This window comes from Pseudoliparis swirei, chromosome 16 (assembly GCF_029220125.1).
Source record: "Pseudoliparis swirei isolate HS2019 ecotype Mariana Trench chromosome 16, NWPU_hadal_v1, whole genome shotgun sequence".
NCBI classification, from domain to species: domain Eukaryota; kingdom Metazoa; phylum Chordata; class Actinopteri; order Perciformes; family Liparidae; genus Pseudoliparis; species Pseudoliparis swirei.
This window is the reverse complement of record NC_079403.1, coordinates 1,418,630-1,445,272: the sequence shown is the minus strand read 5'-3', so window position 1 is coordinate 1,445,272 and position 26,643 is coordinate 1,418,630. Positions and strand designations below refer to the sequence as shown.

The window sequence follows — 26,643 nt, the reverse complement described above, 5'->3', positions numbered from 1 at the left end:
GCTGCGTTCAGTCGGCCGCGACGCGCCCGCGTGCGCGCTGGACTTTAAAATATTCACAGCTGACTAAAAAAATTGTTTTTTGCCTTTATAATAGCGGTAATGACTGTTAATACGGATGTGATTTTGAAATAGTTGTTACTGTTTGTTTTTTTAGATGAGACGACTTGGGTATTTCTGTTCAGGCGCTCTGTGGGCCGCGCGCAACCGAGGGGTCATGCGCAGGGGCTTAATACGCAGGCGCGGAGCGGCGTCACAAGCAGAGCGACATCATGGCGGCGTCCGTGCGAGCGCAGGTGATCTCTCTGTACCGCGCGCTGCTGGCGGAGAGCAAGAGCTTCCCCTCCTACAACTACAGGTGAGGGATGACGTCACTGCTCCCCACTCACCTGTCGGCCCCTTTGAAGTGGTTGTCAGTGGCGGGAAGAGATGCTCACGTGCTAGCTGTTTGTTTACATGTTATTCAATATGGTGGAAGTACTTATACCTCACAGTAAAAGTACTTATACCTCACAGTGGAAGTACTTATACCTCACAGTAAAAGTACTTATACCTCACAGTGGAAGTACTTGTACCTCACAGTGGAAGTACTTGTACCTCACAGTAAAAGTACTTGTACCTCACAGTGGAAGTACTTATACCTCACAGTAAAAGTACTTATACCTCACAGTGGAAGTACTTGTACCTCACAGTGGAAGTACTTGTACCTCACAGTGGAAGTACTTGTACCTCACAGTGGAAGTACTTGTACCTCACAGTGGAAGTACTTGTACCTCACAGTAAAAGTACTTGTACCTCACAGTGGAAGTACTTATACCTCACAGTAAAAGTACTGTAACGGACTGAGGGAATGTTATGTTATAAATGTTATGTTCCGGATGTAAGTGAACGTCTCACGAGCTGGTAGCGGTGAGGCGTGTCTGTGATTGGACAGCGAGTGATGTTGTTGTGTGTGTGTTGTTGTGTTACGACTCGTTCGGAGCAGAGCTATGACCGGAGCAGACGTGAAGCTGGTTTGGAGGTTTTCACGGCGTTTTGCGGGGGTTTTGGCGTAGGCTACGGCCAACAGTAGCTTGTTCTATGTTCTCTGAATAAACACCCTATAAGCCATCTACGTCTGGTAGCGTTCCTGACCCAGGGTCGCTACATTTGGTGTCAGAAGTAAAACTTTCGCTATCATCAACATCGCCACGCGAGGTAGCAGCAGAGAAGCTAAGTGGCTAACGCTCGTCAACGGTGAGAAACATGACGTCGGGGAGCCGCCTCAAGATTAAACGGGAAGGAGAAAGTGACGAACGGGAATTGTACGGGCGCAGCCGGAGCCTGGCAGACGACGGAGCACCGAGAGCGGGTAAAAGAAATGACCGCTAGGATGGCTGCGGAGGCTGTGGCCACTCGGGCCGCGCCGGTGAGGGAAATGGCGGCCGTAGAGGAATAACTGCGGCCGCAGGAAGGGACATGACTGAGCACACGGAGACACGGAGAGAAGCTATTGCGTCCACAATAAAGACCCCCAGATATGACGGTAAATCCAACTGGGACGCTTTTCATGCACAATTTGAACTATTAGCCCATGCCAGTAGATGGTCCACTGAAGTAAAATCTCTTCAGTTAGCGATGTGCCTCACGGGTGATGCTTTATCAAGCCTGCTGCTGCTGAGTCCTGATGATCGGAGTGATTATGATGCACTAATTGGGGCTCTAAAGCGACGATTTGGACAATGCTCTGCCACTAGCCTGCTCCGCTCTGAACTATGCAGCAGACAGCGACGGCCAGAGGAGCCGCTGAGGGAGCTCGCTAATGACATTGAGGGGCTTGTTCACCGCACCTACGCCCACATGCCCTCGTCCATCCAGAGTGAGCTAGCGAGGGACCATTTCCTCCAGGCCCTGCTGCCAGCTGACCTGCGCATCCAGACACTACTCGCTCACCCTGGGTCGCTCCAGGAGGCTTTGGAGTCAGCAACGGAGAGAGATGCTGTGTGCTGGCGCCATGGGTAAAGTGGTTGAAAAAGCACCAAAGGGAGCGCTGCTTGTGAGACGGAAAGGAGTTGGCGCAGCCTGCCTGGGTGGGGAGCTAACCCAGCTAGTGAGGGCTGCCACTCGAGAGATGAGAGGCAAGACAAGCCACGACCAAGAGTCTGCTGGGGGTGTGGCCAGCCTGGCCACCTGATCCGACACTGCCCCTGTGCCACCGCGAACAAGGAAAGCAGCCGGGACCGCATAATCGGGACGATGCGGACCCCTGGCACTCTGTCCCAGCCCCCTCTAATTAACGAAGCTACGCAACCGTCCGACCAAATAAGGGCAACCAGACCACCGGAGGATTTTGATGGTCAGCTAGAGCGACTAGTGGTGCTGGGTCGAACATGGATAGGAGACTGTTGGTATACAATGCTCACCATTGGAGGGACATGCTGCTCTGCACTGGTAGACACAGGTTCGTCAGCAACCCTGGTGAGGCCCGATGTGGTGACAAATGGAACTGATATTTTTTCCACTATCGTGAAACTGCAGTCAGTCACCGGGGAGCGAACTCCTATGGTTGGGGAAGCAATAGTGACTCTGGGCCTGGGGAAAAAGTCTATCCGCTGCCCGGTGTGGGTTGCTAACCTGGAGGACTGTATACTGGGACTGGATGTTCTCGGGGCATTGGACTGTGTCATCGACACAAAGAGAGGAACTCTCACGTTCCCTGATGGTCATGTCATCCAGATGTGGCGCCAGCCACCCCGGCCTGGCTGTGTTGCGACCCACACCGTTGCCACACTGACGGCTGAGACAACACATGATGCTGCCCCTAGCTGCATCCCTTCAAATGAGCTATCCACACTGCCCTCCACCCTGCCAGCTGCTGAGTTGCACCCACCCCCAGCCTCTGTCCGGCCAGCTACAAGTCCACACACACAGGTGACAAACGCCTCTCCACCTGACGACCGTGAAAGAGTCTTGGCAGTGAAGGAGGTCTGGCAGGCAAACTGTGGTGGTCTGACTCCTAGCGAACAAGACCTGTTGTGGCAGCTGCTTCTTGAGTTCAAGGACTGTTTTTCAATGTCGGAGGACGATGTGGGCCGCACAGATCTCATCCAGCATGACATCGAAACAGGAGATGCACGGCCGATTAGGATGAGACCTCGACGCCTCCCACTGGCCAGGCAGGCTGCGGCAGACAAAGCCCTGCAAGAGATGCAGCGGCGGAATCATCGAGCCTTCCACCAGCCCCTGGGCCTCGGCGATCGTCATGGTCCCCAAGAAGCAGAAGGAGGTGTGGCGTTTCTGTGTGGACTACAGGCCCCTCAACAAAGTGACAAAAAAGGACTCCTACCCCCTTCCACGCATCGACGAGGCCCTCGACACAGTGGCAGGGTCAGCCTGGTACTCCTCTTTGGACCTTCGGAGCGGCTATTGGCAGGTCCCTCTCAGCCCTGAAGCGAGGGCCAAAACTGCCTTCATCACGAATGGGGGCTTGTGGCAGTTTAAAGTCCTTCCGTTTGGCCTCTGCAATGCTCCTGCCACGTTCGAGAGGCTAATGGACAGGGTACTCGCTGGTATCCCTCGGCAGGAGTGTGTTGTGTACCTGGACGACATACTGGTGCATGGTGACTCCTTCCAGGCGGCTCTCGAGGCCCTGAGGCGGGTGCTGGAGAGAGTGGCAGCAGCAGGTCTAAAGCTGCACCCACAGAAATGCTCCTTCATGCAACAGGAGGTCACATTTCTGGGGCACAAGCTTGGGGCGGTGTCGGCACCATGGATGATAAAGTGCAGACAGTGAAGGATTGGCCTACCCCCAACATTGTGCAGGACCTGAAAAGCTTCCTGGGCCTGGCCTCCTACTATAGGAAGTTTGTGAGGGGTTTTTCCTGCATAGCTGTACCACTGTTCCGCCTGCTGCAAAAAGGGGTGGTGTTTGATTGGACAGAGGAGTGCCATGCAGCGTTCACTTCACTGCAGAGAGCCCTTGTGGAGGCCCCAGTCCTCTCACCGCCTGACCTCACCCTGCCTTTTATCCTCGACACGGACGCCAGTAATGCAGGCGCAGGTGCTGTGCTGGCCCAAGTGACTCCTGAAGGAGAGAGTGGTGGCGTATCACAGCAGACAGTTCAACAAGGCTGAACGCCGCTACTGTGTCACGAGACGGGAGCTGCTTGCTATGGTCTGTGCCATCTGACATTTCAGATATTACCTTGGGGGCCTCCACTTCACAGTCCGGACCGACCACTCTGCCTTACAGTGGCTCATGTCTTTTAAGGAGCCAGAAGGCCAGCTGGCACGCTGGATTGAGGAGCTACAGGCGTATGATTTCACTGTGGTCCACAGACCGGGGGCACGCCACGGAAATGCTGACGCGCTTTCACGCCGGCCTTGCAGCGCTGATGGCTGCAACTACTGTGAGAAAAGAGAGGCGCAGGAAGAAGAGCGGCTGCAACCTGGTGTGAAATGTGCTGCCGTGGGACCGGTGGGCACGCCAGCAGGCCATGGACTGACAGCTGTGGACGCAGCAGAGTGGGGGTGCAAACAGGAAGAGGATGTCGACATAAGGCCAGTGCTCGCTTGGGTGGGATCCCAACAGCGACCACCTTGGGGAGAGGTTACCATGTGTTCTCGAGCCACAAAGGGACTCTGGTCAATTTTTCAAGCCCTGCGACTGCGTGATGGTGTCCTGCAGAGGGGGTGGAAAGAGCCGGCGACTGGAGAGACACAGTGGCAAGTGGTGGTGCCCAGGGCTCTGAGAGAGACGGTGCTCCGGGCAATGCATGGAGCTCCGGGATCTGGTCACTTCGGCGTTACGAAGACCCTCCGTCGCCTCCGCCAGGGGTTCTACTGGGGCCAACATAGGCGGGATGTGGAGGACTACTGCCGCCTGCGACAGCTGCACAGCGAAGAAAGGCCCTGCAGACAGATCTCATGCCCAGCTCCAGCAGTTTCCGGCTGGGTGTCCCATGGAGAGGGTGGGATTGATGTTCTTGGACCGTTTCCTCACTCAGAGAGGGCAACCGTTACATCCTCACTGCCATGGACTATTTTACTAAGTGGCCCAAGCGCACTGCATGCCGAACCAGGAGGCAGAGACGATTGTGGATGCTCTGGTGGGGGGAATGTTCAGCAGATTTGGGGCCCCTGAAGTCATCCACACAGATCAGGGCAGAAACTTTGAGTCCCGTGTCTTCGCCGCCATGTGTGACAAACTGGGATCCCACAAAACGCACGACACCCCTCCATCCACAGAGCGATGGGCTGGTCGAGAGGTTCAACCGCACGCTGGCACAACAGCTGGCCATAGTGGCAGCTAAACATCAACGCGACTGGGACGACCACGTGCCTCTGGTGCTGATGGCTTACAGGTCTGCGGTGCAGGACTCCACTTCCTGCTCTCCTGCCCTTCTCATGCTCGGCAGAGAAATCCGGACGCCAGGGGAGATGATGATGGGGAAACCTCCTGACGCCCCTGCGGGTCCCCCGGGGCTCGACTATGCTCGGAAACTCCAGGACCGCTTGGAGTCGGCCCACGAGTTTGCCAGGAACCAGATGCGCAGTGCGGGCGTAAGGCAAAAGAGGAACTACGATGTGCACGTTAGAGGACGCCATTTTGAAGTCGGAGAGCTGGTCTGGGTGTATAGCCCTCAGAGGAAGAAGGGCAGGTGCCCAAAGCTCGACAGTGAGTGGGTGGGGCCCTGCCGAGTCCTGGAGAGACTTGGAGAGGTGGTGTACAGGGTCCAACTGCCACCACGAGGAAGGAAAGTCGCTCTGCATCGAGACAGGCTGGCCCCCTACCGGGGCACATCCACCCCATCAGGACAAGAGCCTGGGGCACGGGGAACCCTGGACTCAGCCCAGACTACCCCCCAAACCCTTCCCAATGGGCCCAGCCTTTCGCCCGCCCCTTCACAGGCTCTTAGTGTCCCTGGCCCCGCCCCTCCCTTCCCATCCCCTGCCCTTGGTCCCAGCGTCCCCTCAACCCCTTTTCCTTCTCCCCAGCGCCGACGGCAGCCTCAGAGGAACCGCAGGCCCCCTGGCCACCTGAGAGACTTTGTTTGCCCCCTCGAGGGCGAGGGACTTTGTGGGGGGAGGGTAGTGTAACGGACTGAGGGAATGTTATGTTATAAATGTTATGTTCCGGATGTAAGTGAACGTCTCACGAGCTGGTAGCTGTGAGGCGTGTCTGTGATTGGACAGCGAGTGATGTTGTTGTGTGTGTGTTGTTGTGTTACGACTCGTTCGGAGCAGAGCTATGACCCGGAGCAGACGTGAAGCTGGTTTGGAGGTTTTCACGGCGTTTTGCGGGGGTTTTGGCGTAGGCTACGGCCAACAGTAGCTTGTTCTATGTTCTCTGAATAAACACCCTATAAGCCATCTACGTCTCGTAGCGTTCCTGACCCAGGGTCGCTACAGTACTTATACCTCACAGTGGAAGTACTTATACTTCACAGTGGAAGTACTTATACCTCACAGTAAAAGTACTTGTACCTCACAGTGGAAGTACTTATACCTCACAGTAAAAGTACTTATACCTCACAGTAAAAGTACTTGTACCTCACAGTGGAAGTACTTATACCTCACAGTAAAAGTACTTATACCTCACAGTAAAAGTACTTATACCTCAGTGGAAGTACTTGTACCTCACAGTAAAAGTACTTATACCTCAGTGGAAGTACTTGTACCTCACAGTAAAAGTACTTGTACCTCACAGTGGAAGTACTTATACTTCACAGTGGAAGTACTTATACCTCACAGTAAAAGTACTTATACCTCACAGTAAAAGTACTTGTACCTCACAGTGGAAGTACTTATACCTCACAGTAAAAGTACTTATACCTCACAGTAAAAGTACTTATACCTCAGTGGAAGTACTTGTACCTCACAGTAAAAGTACTTATACCTCAGTGGAAGTACTTGTACCTCACAGTAAAAGTACTTGTACCTCACAGTGGAAGTACTTGTACCTCACAGTAAAAGTACTTGTACCTCACAGTGGAAGTACTTGTACCTCACAGTGGAAGTACTTATACCTCACAGTAAAAGTACTTATACAGGGCTCCAGACTAACTTTTTTGACTAGGAGCACAGTGGCCCCTAACTTAAAATTTTAGGGGCGCAAGCAGAAAATTTAGGGGCGCACACAGGGTTTTTCCTGGGTCAAAATGGGTCTTCGGTGCTCCCCAAAAAAAATGTTGGCGCGCTGCGCGCGCACCGTCTATTCGTGCAGGTCGAGCTATTGAGTGAGTGATCAGCAGCTGGCCGCTCTGTCCATTCACGCACCCCACAGTTGTGTATTGATCAGACAAAAAGACACGCTTATCAACTCCAGTGTTTCCCCAACCATTATAACAGGGTAAAATCTCCACCCGCCACTCTGTAATTTTCGTCTACCCCCCCCGTCAACAATTCTCTGCTCGCGTGACATCGAAGTTCTGCCGTGATGCACGCACACGGGTGAGCACGTTCTCTTTTCAATACCATCTCGGGTTTGATGATGTTATGATTAGAGATGCACCGATCAGGTTTTTGGTGCCGATCACCGATCACTGAAATCAGTATCTGCCGATCACCGATAATACCGATCACCGAGTCGATTGAAGCATTCTATTTATTGGGTAGCATTATTGCCTAGGACTGAGGAAATACATATATAAAGCAACTCAAACATTAAAGAAATTACCGATTTCTTTAAACATTTAGGACTTTTACTTTGACAAATGTCCTAATTGATACATTAAAATTGTTTGATTGCTATTGTAGGGGATTTCAGATATGTATGGAACACATCTGCATTATTCATTTCCTGGAACTCTTGGGAAATCTATTTACAGGACTTTTCTTAACATACAAAAGTCTGACTAATTTTTATAAACTCTTCCTTGGTCCAGTAAAAATGTTTTAATGTTAGCATAATTTAAGCTAAATCTCAGAAATGATCTATAAAGATACATCAGTTCATTGTTTACTTTTATATGTTCGTGTATGATTTGTCGACATCTTATTTTGATAAACGGATGTTGTTTCACGTGGTTCTTTCCGCTAACTTTGCAAAACCGGATGTTGTCACTTAAATCCTTCCGCTAACTTTATCAAAATCCTCGCGCGCTCCCGATCCAATGTGTTTACCGTGAGCATCAGTCTGTAGGGGCAGACATGTGAGAGTCGGCTGAGTCGACCCAGAGATTCAACTCGGGGGACGGGGACGCCGCTCGGTGGTGAGGATCCCCTTGTGGACCTCTCACTCTGCGGCCCCCCCCGCTCTCACACACAGGCCAGCCTTCTTCGGTTTTCGTCTCCTTTCTTCTTCTTCTGGAGTTAATGTCGGTTAGCAAACCAGTCATTCAGGCATTATCGCTAACTATAGTGGGCTGAAGTGTAGAACAAGTTTGTAAGCAACACAAATATTTAAGAACAAAAAAAAGAAATCTGCTAATTTACTGGTCGCGCATGCGCGAGTTGATGAAAAATTTACTCGCACTGTCTAATTTTAGGCACAAAATGCGACCATTTGGTCGCAGTCTGGAGCCCTGTTATACCTCACAGTGGAAGTACTTATACCTCACAGTAAAAGTACTTATACCTCACAGTGGAAGTACTTGTACCTCACAGTGGAAGTACTTGTACCTCACAGTGGAAGTACTTGTACCTCACAGTGGAAGTACTTGTACCTCACAGTGGAAGTACTTGTACCTCACAGTGGAAGTACTCCGTGTCAGCCCTGCCTTCAGACCTCACTGAAGTATCCGTAGGTCGTATAATGTCCTCCAGGTGAATAATGAACTGCACAACACGTCATTCCTGAGAGCATTTATTGAGTGTTTAACTTGAGGGTCTGATGGTGACTTTTGGTCTGCAGATGCAAATAAAAGTTAAAGATGTTTTATTCCAAAGTTTGAATCTGTAAATCAACCTGACCTCTGACCTCTGGGCTGATTGGTCGTCCTGATGCAGTCGCTCAATATTTAATCTATTTATTCACCGCCTCCCAATACTTCATATATATAATACTCATATTTATATATAACCAGTTTGTATTGACCTGAAGATCTCCTCCTCCTGTCCTTCATACTTTATTCTTACCGCTCCAGCGTCGGCGTCCGTCACGTGTTCTCTACGAGGTCATCAGAGCCTCCATGTGGACGCTGCTGTGTTGAATTATGGAGAGGATCAGAGCCCCTCCCCCTCCTGCTGGTCTAGATAATATAAGCCCCTCCCCCTCCTGCTGGTCTAGATAATATAAGCCCCTCCCCCTTCTGCAGTCTAGATAAAATAAGCCCCTCCCCCTCCGGTCCACGTGTGTGTGTGTGTTCGTTCATAAACACACACAGAGGTTTGTTTTGTGTCCCCGCCTCACATATTTGTTTTCTTTGGATTTTCTTTACCGCCTGATGCTGTTTGTTCTCTCTCTCTCTCTCTGTGTGTGTGTGTGTGTGTGTGACAGGACCTATGCAGTGCGGCGGGTGCGAGATGCCTTCAGGGCCAACCGTAAAGTGAAGGATCCACAAGCTGTGGAGAGACTAATGGTGGAGGGACAGCAGACACTGGCACTGATACAGAGACAGGTGACACACACACACACACACACACACACACACTTGTTCTGGAGGTCTGTGTTGCTGGTGGTTCTGGAGGTCTGTGGTGCTGGAGGTCTGTGGTGCTGGAGGTCTGTGGTTCTGGTCATTTACTGACCCACCAGCTGTTTGTCAGTCGCTCTGCTGAGACTTCAGTCTCTGATGGACCACTGACCCAGTTTCTAAATGAAGAGACAACTGACCCGATGGAACACACACACACACACACACACGGCTCATTTAGGTCTTCTGGTGAGTTCAAGGAACACGGTTCACCGGCTGAGAGTCAAACGTCATCAAACGTTTCTCCTATTGTTGGATAACATTAGACGGTTGGCAGCTCCTCCCAGAAACTATGAAGAAGGGTGAAGGAGGGGGAGGGTGGAGGAGGGTGAGGAGGAGGAGGTTGGAGGAGGGTGAAGTAGGCTGGAGGAGGGGGAGGGTGAGGAGGAGGAGGAGGTTGGAGGAGGGTGAGGAGGGTGCACCAACATGGCGAGCAGCGGCACTAGTCCCGCCCCCTGAAGCTGTAAACCGAGGGGAAACACTCTGTGTATATATATATATATATATATAATTTGTTCTTTCATATTTATTAGTCTGGATGAGTTTTGAAGGCATGAATATATTTGAGTTATAACCGAAGTAGAGAAACTCACACTTTAGTTTAATGAAACTAACGAGCTCCACAACGTTTGAGCATCCAGCTCCGTCTCACTGACCTCAGACCAGCTCTGATCTCTAAACTGACTCGTTACTTATTTTAGTCTCAATTCTATGAAACATTACTTAAATTATTAAAATGTGTAATCTTTCTTCTTCTGTGGTGTTTTATTCTGTTTGGTTCTTTTGTTACATTTGTCTTCTATTCTTAGAAGTCTGGGTGTGATGCAATGATACTCTATCACACGCACACACACATACACACATATACACACACATGCACACATGCACACATACACACGCACACATACACACACACTCGGCATGATGCAAGCCATTGACTGAAGAAGGCAACGTGATGTCATGTCGAAGGAGGTGTTGAGGTCTTGTTGTTGTTGTTGTTTACGTGGATGACTCACTTGAAGTGGTGCACTCTCATCCCTCCAGTGTTGCTCCTCCCACTGGTTGACTCTAACCCTGAAGCTGCCCCTGAACGCCCCGCCCCCACACCGCCTGAACACACCGCCTGTCCCTGAACGCACCGCCCTGCCCCCACACCGCCTGCCCCTGAACGCACCGCCTGTCCCTGAACGCACCGCCCCCGCACCGCCCCGCCCCCACACCGCCTGTCCCTGAACGCACCGCCCCGCCCCCACACCGCCTGTCCCTGAACGCACCGCCCCCGCACTGCCCCGCCCCCACACCGCCTGTCGTTTCCTGTGGAGCTTTATTTTGAAAGGGCTTTAATCCGACGTCTTTGTGTCTTTGAGGTCGTCTTGTGTCTTTGAGGTTGTGTTGTCTCTTTGTGGTCGTCTTGTGTGTCTTTGAGGTCGTCTTGTGTGTCTTTGTGGTCGTCTTGTGTGTCTCTGAGGTCGTCTTGTGTGTCTTTGAGGTCGTCTTGTGTCTTTGAGGTCGTCTTGTGTGTCTTTGAGGTCGTCTTGTGTCTTTGAGGTCGTCTTGTGTGTCTCTGAGGTCATCTTGTGTGTCTCTGTGGTCGTCTTGTGTGTCTCTGAGGTCGTCTTGTGTGTTTGAGGTCGTCTTGTGTGTCTCTGAGGTCGTCTTGTGTGTCTTTGAGGTCGTCTTGTGTCTTTGAGGTCGTCTTGTGTCTCTGAGGTCGTCTTGTGTGTCTCTGTGGTCGTCTTGTGTGTCTCTGAGGTTGTCTTGTGTGTCTTTGAGGTCGTCTTGTGTGTCTTTGAGGTCGTCTTGTGTGTCTTTGAGGTCGTCTTGTGTCTTTGAGGTCGTCTTGTGTCTCTGAGGTCGTCTTGTGTGTCTCTGTGGTCGTCTTGTGTGTCTCTGTGGTCGTCTTGTGTGTCTCTGAGGTCGTCTTGTGTGTCTTTGAGGTCGTCTTGTGTCTTTGAGGTCATCTTGTGTCTTTGAGGTCGTCTTGTGTCTCTGAGGTCGTCTTGTGTGTCTCTGTGGTCGTCTTGTGTGTCTCTGTGGTCGCCTTGTGTGTCTCTGAGGTCGTCTTGTGTGTCTTTGAGGTCGTCTTGTGTCTTTGAGGTCGTCTTGTGTCTTTGAGGTCATCTTGTGTCTTTGAGGTCATCTTGTGTCTTTGAGGTCGTCTTGTGTGTCTTTGAGGTCATATTGTGTGTCTCTGAGGTAGTCTTGTGTGTCTCTGAGGTAGTCTTGTGTGTCTCTGAGGTCGTCTTGTGTGTCTTTGAGGTCGTCTTGTGTCTTTGAGGTCGTCTTGTGTGTCTTTGAGGTCGTCTTGTGTGTCTCTGAGGTCATCTTGTGTGTCTCTGAGGTCATCTTGTGTGTCTCTGAGGTCATCTTGTGTGTCTCTGTGGTCGTCTTGTGTGTCTTTGAGGTCGTCTTGTGTGTCTCTGAGGTCGTCTTGTGTCTTTGAGGTCGTCTTGTGTCTCTGAGGTCGTCTTGTGTGTCTCTGTGGTCGTCTTGTGTGTCTCTGTGGTCGCCTTGTGTGTCTCTGAGGTCGTCTTGTGTGTCTTTGAGGTCGTCTTGTGTGTCTTTGAGGGCGTCTTGTGTCTTTGAGGTCATCTTGTGTCTTTGAGGTCGTCTTGTGTCTTTGAGGTCGTCTTGTGTCTCTGAGGTCGTCTTGTGTGTCTCTGTGGTCGTCTTGTGTGTCTCTGTGGTCGTCTTGTGTGTCTCTGAGGTCGTCTTGTGTGTCTTTGAGGTCGTCTTGTGTGTCTTTGAGGTCGTCTTGTGTCTTTGAGGTCGTCTTGTGTCTTTGAGGTCGTCTTGTGTGTCTTTGAGGTCATATTGTGTGTCTCTGAGGTAGTCTTGTGTGTCTCTGAGGTCGTCTTGTGTGTCTTTGAGGTTGTCTTGTGTCTTTGAGGTCGTCTTGTGTGTCTTTGAGGTCGTCTTGTGTGTCTTTGAGGTCGTCTTGTGTGTCTCTGAGGTCATCTTGTGTGTCTCTGTGGTCGTCTTGTGTGTTTGAGGTCGTCTTGTGTCTCTGAGGTCATCTTGTGTGTCTCTGTGGTTGTCTTGTGTGTCTCTGAGGTCGTCTTGTGTGTCTCTGAGGTCGTCTTGTGTGTCTTTGAGGTCGTCTTGTGTCTTTGAGGTCATCTTGTGTCTTTGAGGTCGTCTTGTGTCTTTGAGGTCGTCTTGTGTCTTTGAGGTCGTCTTGTGTCTTTGAGGTCGTCTTGTGTGTCTTTGAGGTCATCTTGTGTGTCTCTGTGGTCGTCTTGTGTGTCTCTGAGGTCGTCTTGTGTTTGAGGTCGTCTTGTGTGTCTCTGAGGTCGTCTTGTGTGTCTTTGAGGTCGTCTTGTGTCTTTGAGGTCGTCTTGTGTCTCTGAGGTCGTCTTGTGTGTCTCTGTGGTCGTCTTGTGTGTCTCTGAGGTCGTCTTGTGTGTCTTTGAGGTCGTCTTGTGTGTCTTTGAGGTCGTCTTGTGTCTGTGGTCGTCTTGTGTGTCTCTGAGGTCGTCTTGTGTGTCTTTGAGGTCGTCTTGTGTGTCTCTGAGGTCGTCTTGTGTGTCTTTGAGGTCATCTTGTGTGTCTTTGAGGTCATCTTGTGTGTCTCTGAGGTCATCTTGTGTGTCTTTGAGGTCGTCTTGTGTGTCTTTGAGGTCGTCTTGTGTCTTTGAGGTCATCTTGTGTGTCTTTGAGGTCGTCTTGTTTCTCTGAGGTCATCTTGTGTGTCTCTGTGGTCGTCTTGTGTGTCTTTGAGGTCGTCTTGTGTCTTTGAGGTCGTCTTGTGTGTCTTTGAGGTCGTCTTGTGTGTCTCTGACGTAGTCTTGTGTGTCTTTGCGGTCGTCTTGTGTGTCTTTGCGGTCGTCTTGTGTGTCTTTGCGGTCGTCTTGTGTCTCTGAGGTCATCTTGTGTCTTTGCGGTCGTCTTGTGTGTCTTTGAGGTCGTCTTGTGTGTCTTTGAGGTCGTCTTGTGTGTCTTTGAGGTCGTCTTGTGTGTCTCTGAGGTCGTCTTTGAGGTCGTCTTGTGTCTCTGAGGTCATCTTGTGTGTCTTTGAGGTCATCTTGTGTGTCTTTGAGGTCATCTTGTGTGTCTTTGAGGTCATCTTGTGTGTCTTTGAGGTCGTCTTGTGTGTCTTTGAGGTCGTCTTTGAGGTCGTCTTGTGTCTCTGAGGTCATCTTGTGTGTCTCTGAGGTCGTCTTGTGTCTTTGAGGTCATCTTGTGTGTCTTTGAGGTCATCTTGTGTGTCTTTGAGGTCGTCTTGTGTGTCTTTGAGGTTGTCTTGTGTCTTTGAGGTTGTCTTGTGTCTTTGAGGTTGTCTTGTGTCTCTGAGGTCATCTTGTGTCTCTGAGGTCATCTTGTGTGTCTTTGAGGTCGTCTTGTGTGTCTTTGAGGTCGTCTTGTGTGTCTTTGAGGTCATCTTGTGTGTCTTTGAGGTCGTCTTGTGTGTCTTTGAGGTCGTCTTGTGTGTCTTTGAGGTTGTCTTGTGTCTTTGAGGTCGTCTTTTTTCTTTGAGGTCATCTTGTGTGTATTTGAGGTTGTCTTGTGTCTTTGAGGTCGTCTTGTGTCTCTGAGGTCATCTTGTGTGTCTTTGAGGTCGTCTTGTGTGTCTTTGAGGTTGTCTTGTGTGTCTTTGAGGTCGTCTTGTGTGTCTTTGAGGTCAACTAGTATGTCTTTGAGGTCGTCTTGTGTGTCTTTGAGGTCAACTAGTATGTCTTTGAGGTCATCTTGTGTGTCTTTGAGGTCGTCTTGTGTGTCTTTGAGGTCGTCTTGTGTCTCTGAGGTCGTCTTGTGTCTCTGAGGTCGTCTTGTGTCTTTGAGGTCGTCTTGTGTGTCTTTGAGGTCATCTTGTGTGTTTTTGAGGTCGTCTTGTGTGTCTTTGAGGTCGTCTTGTGTGTCTTTGAGGTCGTCTTGTGTCTCTGAGGTCGTCTTGTGTGTCTTTGAGGTCGTCTTGTGTCTCTGAGGTCGTCTTGTGTGTCTTTGAGGTCGTCTTGTGTGTCTTTGAGGTCGTCTTGTGTGTCTCTGACGTAGTCTTGTGTGTCTTTGAGGTCGTCTTGTGTGTCTTTGAGGTCGTCTTGTGTGTCTCTGAGGTCGTCTTGTGTGTCTCTGAGGTCGTGTGTGTCTCTGAGGTCGTCTTGTGTGTCTCTGAGGTCGTCTTTGAGGTTGTCTTGTGTCTCTGAGGTCGTCTTTGAGGTTGTCTTGTGTCTCTGAGGTTGTCTTGTGTCTCTGAGGTCGTCTTGTGTGTCTTTGAGGTCGTCTTGTGTCTTTGAGGTCATCTTGTGTCTTTGAGGTCGTCTTGTGTCTTTGAGGTCATCTTGTGTCTTTGAGGTCGTCTTGTGTCTTTGAGGTCGTCTTGTGTCTTTGAGGTCGTCTTGTGTGTCTTTGAGGTCGTCTTGTGTGTCTCTGTGGTCGTCTTGTGTGTCTCTGAGGTCGTCTTGTGTGTCTCTGAGGTCGTCTTGTGTGTCTTTGAGGTCGTCTTGTGTGTCTTTGAGGTCGTCTTGTGTCTCTGAGGTCGTCTTGTGTGTCTCTGTGGTCGTCTTGTGTGTCTCTGAGGTCGTGTTGTGTGTCTTTGAGGTCGTCTTGTGTGTCTTTGAGGTCGTCTTGTGTCTTTGAGGTCATCTTGTGTCTGTGGTCGTCTTGTGTGTCTCTGAGGTCGTCTTGTGTGTCTTTGAGGTCGTCTTGTGTGTCTTTGAGGTCGTCTTGTGTGTCTCTGAGGTCGTCTTGTGTGTCTTTGAGGTCGTCTTGTGTCTCTGAGGTCGTCTTGTGTGTCTCTGTGGTCGTCTTGTGTGTCTCTGAGGTCGTCTTGTGTGTCTCTGAGGTCGTCTTGTGTGTCTTTGAGGTCGTCTTGTGTGTCTCTGTGGTCGTCTTGTGTGTCTCTGAGGTCGTGTTGTGTGTCTTTGAGGTCGTCTTGTGTGTCTTTGAGGTCATCTTGTGTCTGTGGTCGTCTTGTGTGTCTCTGAGGTCGTCTTGTGTGTCTTTTAGGTCGTCTTGTGTGTCTTTGAGGTCGTCTTGTGTGTCTCTGAGGTCGTCTTGTGTGTCTTTGAGGTCATCTTGTGTGTCTTTGAGGTCATCTTGTGTGTCTCTGAGGTCATCTTGTGTGTCTTTGAGGTCGTCTTGTGTGTCTTTGAGGTCGTCTTGTGTCTTTGAGGTCATCTTGTGTCTTTGAGGTCATCTTGTGTGTCTTTGAGGTCGTCTTGTTTCTCTGAGGTCATCTTGTGTGTCTCTGTGGTCGTCTTGTGTGTCTTTGAGGTCGTCTTGTGTCTTTGAGGTCGTCTTATGTGTCTTTGAGGTCGTCTTGTGTGTCTCTGACGTAGTCTTGTGTGTCTTTGCGGTCGTCTTGTGTGTCTTTGCGGTCATCTTGTGTGTCTTTGCGGTCGTCTTGTGTCTCTGAGGTCATCTTGTGTGTCTTTGAGGTCGTCTTGTGTGTCTTTGAGGTCGTCTTGTGTGTCTTTGAGGTCGTCTTGTGTGTCTTTGAGGTCGTCTTGTGTCTTGTCGTCTTGTGTCTCTGAGGTTGTCTTGTGTCTCTTTGAGGTCATCTTGTGTGTCTTTGAGGTCATCTTGTGTGTCTCTGAGGACATCTTGTGTGTCTTGAGGTCGTCTTGTGTGTCTTTGAGGTCGTCTTGTGTGTCTTTGAGGTCGTCTTGTGTGTCTCTGAGGTCGTCTTGTGTGTCTCTGACGTAGTCTTGTGTGTCTCTGAGGTCGTCTTGTGTGTCTCTGACGTAGTCTTGTGTGTCTTTGAGGTCGTCTTGTGTCTCTGAGGTCATCTTGTGTCTTTGCGGTCGTCTTGTGTGTCTTTGAGGTCGTCTTGTGTGTCTCTGAGGTCGTCTTTGAGGTCGTCTTGTGTGTCTCTGAGGTCGTCTTGTGTCTTTGAGGTCATCTTGTGTGTCTTTGAGGTCATCTTGTGTGTCTTTGAGGTCGTCTTGTGTGTCTTTGAGGTTGTCTTGTGTCTTTGAGGTTGTCTTGTGTCTCTGAGGTCATCTTGTGTCTTTGAGGTCGTCTTGTGTGTCTTTGAGGTCGTCTTGTGTCTTTGAGGTCATCTTGTGTGTCTTTGAGGTCGTCTTGTGTGTCTTTGAGGTCATCTTGTGTGTATTTGAGGTTGTCTTGTGTCTTTGAGGTCGTCTTGTGTCTCTGAGGTCATCTTGTGTGTCTCTGAGGTCATCTTGTGTGTCTTTGAGGTTGTCTTGTGTGTCTTTGAGGTCGTCCTGTGTGTCTTTGAGGTCGTCTTGTGTCTTTGAGGTCGTCTTGTGTGTCTTTGAGGTCAACTAGTATGTCTCTGAGGTCGTCTTGTGTCTTTGAGGTCGTCTTGTGTGTCTCTGTGGTCGTCTTGTGTGTCTCTGAGGTTGTCTTGTGTGTCTTTGAGGTCGTCTTGTGTGTCTTTGAGGTCGTCTTGTGTGTCTTTGAGGTCGTCTTGTGTCTTTGAGGTCGTCTTGTGTCTCTGAGGTCGTCTTGTGTGTCTCTGTGGTCGTCTTGTGTGTCTCTGTGGTCGTCTTGTGTGTCTCTGAGGTCGTCTTGTGTGTCTTTGAGGTCGTCTTGTGTCTTTGAGGTCATCTTGTGTCTTTGAGGTCGTCTTGTGTCTCTGAGGTCGTCTTGTGTGTCTCTGTGGTCGTCTTGTGTGTCTCTGTGGTCGTCTTGTGTGTCTCTGAGGTCGTCTTGTGTGTCTTTGAGGTCGTCTTGTGTCTTTGAGGTCGTCTTGTGTCTTTGAGGTCATCTTGTGTCTTTGAGGTCATCTTGTGTCTTTGAGGTCGTCTTGTGTGTCTTTGAGGTCATATTGTGTGTCTCTGAGGTAGTCTTGTGTGTCTCTGAGGTAGTCTTGTGTGTCTCTGAGGTCGTCTTGTGTGTCTTTGAGGTCGTCTTGTGTCTTTGAGGTCGTCTTGTGTGTCTTTGAGGTCGTCTTGTGTGTCTCTGAGGTCATCTTGTGTGTCTCTGAGGTCATCTTGTGTGTCTCTGAGGTCATCTTGTGTGTCTCTGTGGTCGTCTTGTGTGTCTTTGAGGTCGTCTTGTGTGTCTCTGAGGTCGTCTTGTGTCTTTGAGGTCGTCTTGTGTCTCTGAGGTCGTCTTGTGTGTCTCTGTGGTCGTCTTGTGTGTCTCTGTGGTCGTCTTGTGTGTCTCTGAGGTCGTCTTGTGTGTCTTTGAGGTCGTCTTGTGTGTCTTTGAGGGCGTCTTGTGTCTTTGAGGTCATCTTGTGTCTTTGAGGTCGTCTTGTGTCTTTGAGGTCGTCTTGTGTCTCTGAGGTCGTCTTGTGTGTCTCTGTGGTCGTCTTGTGTGTCTCTGTGGTCGTCTTGTGTGTCTCTGAGGTCGTCTTGTGTGTCTTTGAGGTCGTCTTGTGTGTCTTTGAGGTCGTCTTGTGTCTTTGAGGTCGTCTTGTGTCTTTGAGGTCGTCTTGTGTGTCTTTGAGGTCATATTGTGTGTCTCTGAGGTAGTCTTGTGTGTCTCTGAGGTCGTCTTGTGTCTTTGAGGTTGTCTTGTGTCTTTGAGGTCGTCTTGTGTGTCTTTGAGGTCGTCTTGTGTGTCTTTGAGGTCGTCTTGTGTGTCTCTGAGGTCATCTTGTGTGTCTCTGTGGTCGTCTTGTGTGTTTGAGGTCGTCTTGTGTCTCTGAGGTCATCTTGTGTGTCTCTGTGGTTGTCTTGTGTGTCTCTGAGGTCGTCTTGTGTGTCTCTGAGGTCGTCTTGTGTGTCTTTGAGGTCGTCTTGTGTCTTTGAGGTCATCTTGTGTCTTTGAGGTCGTCTTGTGTCTTTGAGGTCGTCTTGTGTCTTTGAGGTCGTCTTGTGTCTTTGAGGTCGTCTTGTGTGTCTTTGAGGTCATCTTGTGTGTCTCTGTGGTCGTCTTGTGTGTCTCTGAGGTCGTCTTGTGTGTTTGAGGTCGTCTTGTGTGTCTCTGAGGTCGTCTTGTGTGTCTTTGAGGTCGTCTTGTGTCTTTGAGGTCGTCTTGTGTCTCTGAGGTCGTCTTGTGTGTCTCTGTGGTCGTCTTGTGTGTCTCTGAGGTCGTCTTGTGTGTCTTTGAGGTCGTCTTGTGTGTCTTTGAGGTCGTCTTGTGTCTGTGGTCGTCTTGTGTGTCTCTGAGGTCGTCTTGTGTGTCTTTGAGGTCGTCTTGTGTGTCTCTGAGGTCGTCTTGTGTGTCTTTGAGGTCATCTTGTGTGTCTTTGAGGTCATCTTGTGTGTCTCTGAGGTCATCTTGTGTGTCTTTGAGGTCGTCTTGTGTGTCTTTGAGGTCGTCTTGTGTCTTTGAGGTCATCTTGTGTGTCTTTGAGGTCGTCTTGTTTTCTGAGGTCATCTTGTGTGTCTCTGTGGTCGTCTTGTGTGTCTTTGAGGTCGTCTTGTGTCTTTGAGGTCGTCTTGTGTGTCTTTGAGGTCGTCTTGTGTGTCTCTGACGTAGTCTTGTGTGTCTTTGCGGTCGTCTTGTGTGTCTTTGCGGTCGTCTTGTGTGTCTTTGCGGTCGTCTTGTGTCTCTGAGGTCATCTTGTGTCTTTGCGGTCGTCTTGTGTGTCTTTGAGGTCGTCTTGTGTGTCTTTGAGGTCGTCTTGTGTGTCTTTGAGGTCGTCTTGTGTGTCTCTGAGGTCGTCTTTGAGGTCGTCTTGTGTCTCTGAGGTCATCTTGTGTGTCTTTGAGGTCATCTTGTGTGTCTTTGAGGTCATCTTGTGTGTCTTTGAGGTCATCTTGTGTGTCTTTGAGGTCGTCTTGTGTGTCTTTGAGGTCGTCTTTGAGGTCGTCTTGTGTCTCTGAGGTCATCTTGTGTGTCTCTGAGGTCGTCTTGTGTCTTTGAGGTCATCTTGTGTGTCTTTGAGGTCATCTTGTGTGTCTTTGAGGTCGTCTTGTGTGTCTTTGAGGTTGTCTTGTGTCTTTGAGGTTGTCTTGTGTGTCTTTGAGGTTGTCTTGTGTCTCTGAGGTCATCTTGTGTCTCTGAGGTCATCTTGTGTGTCTTTGAGGTCGTCTTGTGTGTCTTTGAGGTCGTCTTGTGTGTCTTTGAGGTCATCTTGTGTGTCTTTGAGGTCGTCTTGTGTGTCTTTGAGGTCGTCTTGTGTGTCTTTGAGGTTGTCTTGTGTCTTTGAGGTCGTCTTTTCTTTGAGGTCATCTTGTGTGTATTTGAGGTTGTCTTGTGTCTTTGAGGTCGTCTTGTGTCTCTGAGGTCATCTTGTCTTTGTGTGTCTTGTGTTGTCTTTGAGGTTGTCTTGTGTGTCTTTGAGGTCGTCTTGTGTGTCTTTGAGGTCAACTAGTATGTCTTTGAGGTCGTCTTGTGTGTCTTTGAGGTCAACTAGTATGTCTTTGAGGTCATCTTGTGTGTCTTTGAGGTCGTCTTGTGTGTCTTTGAGGTCGTCTTGTGTCTCTGAGGTCGTCTTGTGTCTCTGAGGTCGTCTTGTGTCTTTGAGGTCGTCTTGTGTGTCTTTGAGGTCATCTTGTGTGTTTTGAGGTCGTCTTGTGTGTCTTTGAGGTCGTCTTGTGTGTCTTTGAGGTCGTCTTGTGTCTCTGAGGTCGTCTTGTGTGTCTTTGAGGTCGTCTTGTGTGTCTTTGAGGTCGTCTTGTGTGTCTTTGAGGTCGTCTTGTATCTCTGAGGTCGTCTTGTGTGTCTTTGAGGTCGTCTTGTGTGTCTTTGAGGTCGTCTTGTGTGTCTTTGAGGTCGTCTTGTGTGTCTCTGAGGTCGTGTGTGTCTCTGAGGTCGTCTTGTGTGTCTTTGAGGTCTTGTGTCTTGAGGTCTCTTGTGTGTCTTTGAGGTTGTCTTGGCTCTTGTGTCTCTGAGGTCGTCTTTGAGGTTGTCTTGTGTCTCTGAGGTTGTCTTGTGTCTCTGAGGTCGTCTTGTGTCTTTGAGGTCGTCTTGTGTCTTTGAGGTCATCTTGTGTCTTTGAGGTCGTCTTGTGTCTCTGAGGTCGTCTTGTGTCTTTGAGGTCGTCTTGTGTCTTTGAGGTCGTCTTGTGTCTTTGAGGTCGTCTTGTGGTGTCTTTGAGGTCGTCTTGTGTGTCTCTGAGGTCGTCTTGTGTGTCTCTGAGGTCGTCTTGTGTGTCTCTGAGGTCGTCTGTCTTGTGTCTTTGAGGTCGTCTTGTGTGTCTTTGAGGTCGTCTTGTGTCTCTGAGGTCGTCTTGTGTGTCTCTGAGGTCGTCTTGTGTGTCTCTGAGGTCGTCTTGTGTGTCTTTGAGGTCGTCTTGTGTCTTTGAGGTCATCTTGTGTCTGTGGTCGTCTTGTGTGTCTCTGAGGTCGTCTTGTGTGTCTTGAGGTCGTCTTGTGTGTCTTTGAGGTCGTCTTGTGTGTCTCTGAGGTCGTCTTGTGTGTCTTTGAGGTCGTCTTGTGTCTCTGAGGTCGTCTTGTGTCTCTGTGGTCGTCTTGTGTGTCTCTGAGGTCGTCTTGTGTGTCTCTGAGGTCGTCTTGTGTGTCTTTGAGGTCGTCTTGTGTGTCTCTGTGGTCGTCTTGTGTGTCTCTGAGGTCGTGTTGTGTGTCTTTGAGGTCGTCTTGTGTGTCTTTGAGGTCGTCTTGTGTCTTTGAGGTCATCTTGTGTCTGTGGTCGTCTTGTGTGTCTCTGAGGTCGTCTTGTGTGTCTTTGAGGTCGTCTTGTGTGTCTTTGAGGTCGTCTTGTGTGTCTCTGAGGTCGTCTTGTGTGTCTTTGAGGTCATCTTGTGTGTCTTTGAGGTCATCTTGTGTGTCTCTGAGGTCATCTTGTGTGTCTTTGAGGTCGTCTTGTGTGTCTTTGAGGTCGTCTTGTGTCTTTGAGGTCATCTTGTGTCTTTGAGGTCATCTTGTGTGTCTTTGAGGTCGTCTTGTTTCTCTGAGGTCATCTTGTGTGTCTCTGTGGTCGTCTTGTGTGTCTTTGAGGTCGTCTTGTGTGTCTTTGAGGTCGTCTTATGTGTCTTTGAGGTAGTCTTGTGTGTCTTTGCGGTCGTCTTGTGTGTCTTTGCGGTCATCTTGTGTGTCTTTGCGGTCGTCTTGTGTCTCTGAGGTCATCTTGTGTCTTTGCGGTCGTCTTGTGTGTCTTTGAGGTCGTCTTGTGTGTCTTTGAGGTCGTCTTGTGTGTCTTTGAGGTCGTCTTGTGTGTCTTTGAGGTCGTCTTGTGTCTCTGAGGTCATCTTGTGTGTCTTTGAGGTCATCTTGTGTGTCTTTGAGGTCATCTTGTGTGTCTCTGAGGTCGTCTTGTGTCTTTGAGGTCATCTTGTGTGTCTTTGAGGTCGTCTTGTGTGTCTTTGAGGTCGTCTTGTGTGTCTTTGAGGTCGTCTTGTGTGTCTCTGAGGTCGTCTTGTGTGTCTCTGACGTAGTCTTGTGTGTCTCTGAGGTCGTCTTGTGTGTCTCTGACGTAGTCTTGTGTGTCTTTGAGGTCGTCTTGTGTCTCTGAGGTCATCTTGTGTCTTTGCGGTCGTCTTGTGTGTCTTTGAGGTCGTCTTGTGTGTCTCTGAGGTCGTCTTGTGTGTCTCTGAGGTCGTCTTGTGTCTTTGAGGTCATCTTGTGTGTCTTTGAGGTCATCTTGTGTGTCTTTGAGGTCGTCTTGTGTGTCTTTGAGGTTGTCTTGTGTCTTTGAGGTTGTCTTGTGTCTCTGAGGTCATCTTGTGTCTTTGAGGTCGTCTTGTGTGTCTTTGAGGTCGTCTTGTGTCTTTGAGGTCATCTTGTGTGTCTTTGAGGTCGTCTTGTGTGTCTTTGAGGTTGTCTTGTGTCTTTGAGGTCGTCTTTTTTCTTTGAGGTCATCTTGTGTGTATTTGAGGTTGTCTTGTGTCTTTGAGGTCGTCTTGTGTCTCTGAGGTCATCTTGTGTGTCTCTGAGGTCATCTTGTGTGTCTTTGAGGTCGTCTTGTGTGTCTTTGAGGTTGTCTTGTGTGTCTTTGAGGTCGTCCTGTGTGTCTTTGAGGTCGTCTTGTGTCTTTGAGGTCGTCTTGTGTGTCTTTGAGGTCAACTAGTATGTCTCTGAGGTCGTCTTGTGTCTTTGAGGTCGTCTTGTGTGTCTTTGAGGTCGTCTTGTGTGTATTTGAGGTCGTCTTGTGTCTCTGAGGTCGTCTTGTGTCTCTGAGGTCGTCTTGTGTGTCTTTGAGGTCGTCTTGTGTGTCTTTGAGGTCGTCTTGTGTGTCTTTGAGGTTGTCTTGTGTCTTTGAGGTCGTCTTGTGTGTCTTTGAGGTCGTCTTGTGTGTCTCTGAGGTCGTCTTGTGTGTCTTTGAGGTCGTCTTGTGTGTCTTTGAGGTCGTCTTGTGTGTCTTTGAGGTCGTCTTGTGTGTCTTTGAGGTCGTCTTGTGTGTCTTTGAGGTCGTCTTGTGTCTTTGAGGTCGTCTTGTGTCTCTGAGGTCGTCTTGTGTGTCTTTGAGGTCGTCTTGTGTGTCTTTGAGGTCGTCTTGTGTGTCTTTGAGGTCGTCTTGTGTGTCTTTGAGGTCGTCTTGTGTGTGTCTTTGAGGTCGTCTTGTGTGTCTTTGAGGTTGTCTTGTGTCTCTTTGTGGTCGTCTTGTGTCTTTGAGGTCATCTTGTGTGTCTTTGAGGTCGTCTTGTGTGTCTTTGAGGTCATCTTGTGTGTCTTTGAGGTCATCTTGTGTGTCTCTGAGGTCATCTTGTGTCTTTGAGGTCATCTTGTGTGTCTTTGAGGTCGTCTTGTGTGTCTCTGAGGTCGTCTTGTGTGTCTCTGAGGTCGTCTTGTGTGTCTCTGAGGTCGTCTTGTGTGTCTTTGAGGTCGTCTTGTGTGTCTTTGAGGTCGTCTTGTGTGTCTTTGAGGTCGTCTTGTGTGTCTTTGAGGTCGTCTTGTGTGTCTTTGAGGTCGTCTTGTGTGTCTCTGACGTAGTCTTGTGTGTCTTTGAGGTCGTCTTGTGTCTCTGAGGTCATCTTGTGTCTTTGCGGTCGTCTTGTGTGTCTTTGAGGTCGTCTTGTGTGTCTTTGAGGTCGTCTTGTGTCTTTGAGGTCATCTTGAGGTCGTCTTGTGTCTCTGAGGTCATCTTGTGTGTCTTGAGGTCGTCTTGTGTCTTTGAGGTCATCTTGTGTCTTTGAGGTCATCTTGTGTGTATTTGAGGTTGTCTTGTGTCTTTGAGGTCGTCTTGTGTCTCTGAGGTCATCTTGTGTGTCTCTGAGGTCATCTTGTGTGTCTTTGAGGTCGTCTTGTGTGTCTTTGAGGTCGTCTTGTGTGTCTTTGAGGTCGTCTTGTGTCTTTGAGGTCATCTTGTGTGTCTTTGAGGTCGTCTTGTGTGTCTTTGAGGTTGTCTTTTGTCTTTGAGGTCATCTTGTGTGTATTTGAGGTTGTCTTGTGTCTTTGAGGTCGTCTTGTGTCTCTGAGGTCATCTTGTGTGTCTCTGAGGTCATCTTGTGTGTCTTTGAGGTCGTCTTGTGTGTCTTTGAGGTCAACTAGTATGTCTCTGAGGTCGTCTTGTGTCTTTGAGGTCGTCTTGTGTGTCTTTGAGGTCGTCTTGTGTGTATTTGAGGTCGTCTTGTGTCTCTGAGGTCGTCTTGTGTCTTTGAGGTCGTCTTGTGTCTTTGAGGTCGTCTTGTGTCTTTGAGGTCGTCTTGTGTGTCTTTGAGGTCGTCTTGTGTGTCTCTGAGGTCGTCTTGTGTGTCTTTGAGGTCGTCTTGTGTGTCTTTGAGGTCGTCTTGTGTGTCTTTGAGGTCGTCTTGTGTGTCTCTGACGTAGTCTTGTGTGTCTTTGAGGTCGTCTTGTGTGTCTTTGCGGTCGTCTTGTGTGTCTTTGAGGTCGTCTTGTGTGTCTTTGAGGTCGTCTTGTGTGTCTCTGAGGTCGTCTTGTGTGTCTTTGAGGTCGTCTTGTGTGTCTTTGAGGTCGTCTTGTGTGTCTTTGAGGTCGTCTTGTGTGTCTCTGAGGTCGTCTTTGAGGTTGTCTTGTGTCTCTGAGGTCGTCTTTGAGGTTGTCTTGTGTCTCTTTGAGGTCGTCTTGTGTCTTTGAGGTCATCTTGTGTGTCTTTGAGGTCATCTTGTGTGTCTCTGAGGTCATCTTGTGTCTTTGAGGTCATCTTGTGTCTTTGAGGTCATCTTGTGTGTCTTTGAGGTCGTCTTGTGTGTCTTTGAGGTCGTCTTGTGTGTCTTTGAGGTCGTCTTGTGTGTCTCTGACGTAGTCTTGTGTGTCTTTGAGGTCGTCTTGTGTCTCTGAGGTCATCTTGTGTCTTTGCGGTCGTCTTGTGTGTCTTTGAGGTCGTCTTGTGTGTCTTTGAGGTCGTCTTGTGTCTTTGAGGTCGTCTTGTGTCTCTGAGGTCGTCTTGTGTGTCTTTGAGGTCGTCTTGTGTGTCTTTGAGGTCGTCTTGTGTGTCTTTGAGGTCGTCTTGTGTGTCTTTGAGGTCGTCTTGTGTCTTTGAGGTCGTCTTGTGTCTCTTCAGACCGAGGTTCTGGTCCAGGGCCCCAGACCTGTAGGTGGTCTTCGTCGTGATAACGGACTTCCTTTGGACTCGGGGTCTGGGAGAGAAAGTAAACAGCCACATTAATATCCCAGCATGCATTGCTTCATTGGCTGCTGACCTGCTGGTTCTGCTTTAATTGGGTTATTCAGAGCCACATGAAATATTCCTGTTTTCATTGGCTTTATTTTTAGAGCTGCTCCTTTTATTATTCATGAAAGAGAAACTGACAGAAGAGAGGGGGAGAGAGAAGGAGGGAGGGCGGGAGATAGAGGGAGGGAGAGACAGACAGAGTCACGAAAAGAGAGAGGCGGCCCACCGCAGAGATGAAGACAAATCTGAAGAGATAAAACACAAGCTGAGAGGGAGATAGAGGGAGATAGAGGGGGGTGAGAGAGAGAGGGAGAGAGGGAGATAGAGGGGGGGAGAGATATAGAGGGGGAGAGGGAGATGGAGGGAGGGAGATGGAGGGAGGGAGATGGAGGGAGGGAGAGAGGGAGGAGAGAGGGGAGGGAGAGAGAGGGGAGGGAGGAGGAAGAGAGAGGGAGATAGAGAGGGGAGGGAGGGAGATAGAGAGGGGGAGAGAGAGAGAGGGGGGGGAGGGAGAGAGAGGAAGAGAGAGGGAGAGAGAGGGGAGGGAGGAGGGAGAGAGAGGGGAGGGAGGAGGAAGAGAGAGGGAGATAGAGAGGGGGGGGGAGAGAGGGGAGGGAGGAGGAAGAGAGAGGGAGATAAAGGGGAGGGAGGAGGAAGAGAGGCCTGCTCTTCTCTTTTCTTTGTTCGGGGCCACAGCCGCAAAAATGTACATGAGACGAGCCTCCTGCGAGCCGATTGGCTCAGAGGGGCCCCGCCGCCCCCCTCCCTCCTACGCCACACTCCAGCCAATCAGGATGCCTCACAGGGCGAGCTAGGGTCTGATGGTGTGAAGAGAGAGAGAGAGGGGGGGGGGGGGTGACGGCAAAATAATTGATGAAGACGAGCGACATGATGGAGGGAGAGCGCCCTCTGGTGGAGCTGCAGGGACATGACACCCAACAATTACACTCACTCTCTCACACATTCACACACACATTCACACACACTCTCTCTCTCTCTCTCACACACACTCACTCACACATTCACACACACACACTCTCTCTCTCTCACACTCATAATCGTCGTTAAGACTTAGATTAGAGGAGTCTTGATCCAAAATGGCCACCGCTGCTTCCCAGTTTCTTGTTGACGTGTTTGTTGTTGTTTACATGTGTGTTGAGAGGACAAAGTGACCCCCGTCTGTCCTGCAGGTTTCCATCGGGAAGATGTACGAGACCCAGAAGAACGTGGTGGAGGACTGACCCCAGCAAACAGGAAGTGACATCATTGCCCCCGGCATCGACGCCTACCCGCTTACTGTTTCGGCCCCAAACGCTCCGTCTCGTACAGCTGGGGGGAGATGAAATGCATTGTGGGAGTTGTAGTGCAGTGAAGCTCTTGGGGTTTAGTAGTTTTGTTTTTTTGATGTTTAGACGCTCAGATGCAGTACCGCCTCCGCCCACAGAGGGCGCCACAACGGATAAACAACACGGGAAATGAGAATATATTTTTAATATGTTGACGTGATTCACGTTAAACCACGAATCCTCAAAATATCTAAATATATATTCAGGTTCTGTGTGAAGTTTAAAACGTAAACAATAATAATAATATAATAAAAACAACTCCTTTAAAGAAATACAAGTTTGTGGTTAATCTTTCAGTTTTAGTCTCATGTGGAAATAAACTTTATTTAAAGAAGAATAAAAGACAGACCTGATCAGAA

General features: G+C 49.6%; 1 protein-coding gene across 1 annotated transcript; it reads left to right on the top strand.

Annotated features, from left to right (window-relative positions):
• Nucleotides 1–154: 154 nt before the first annotated feature.
• Nucleotides 155–26,643, top strand: LOC130206702 (LYR motif-containing protein 4B). The gene is made up of 3 exons (XM_056434784.1): nt 155–355; nt 9,416–9,536; nt 26,129–26,643. Exons 1-3 carry the CDS (start codon nt 270–272, stop codon nt 26,177–26,179), a joined length of 258 nt encoding a protein of 85 aa, XP_056290759.1. The 5' UTR covers nt 155–269; the 3' UTR covers nt 26,180–26,643.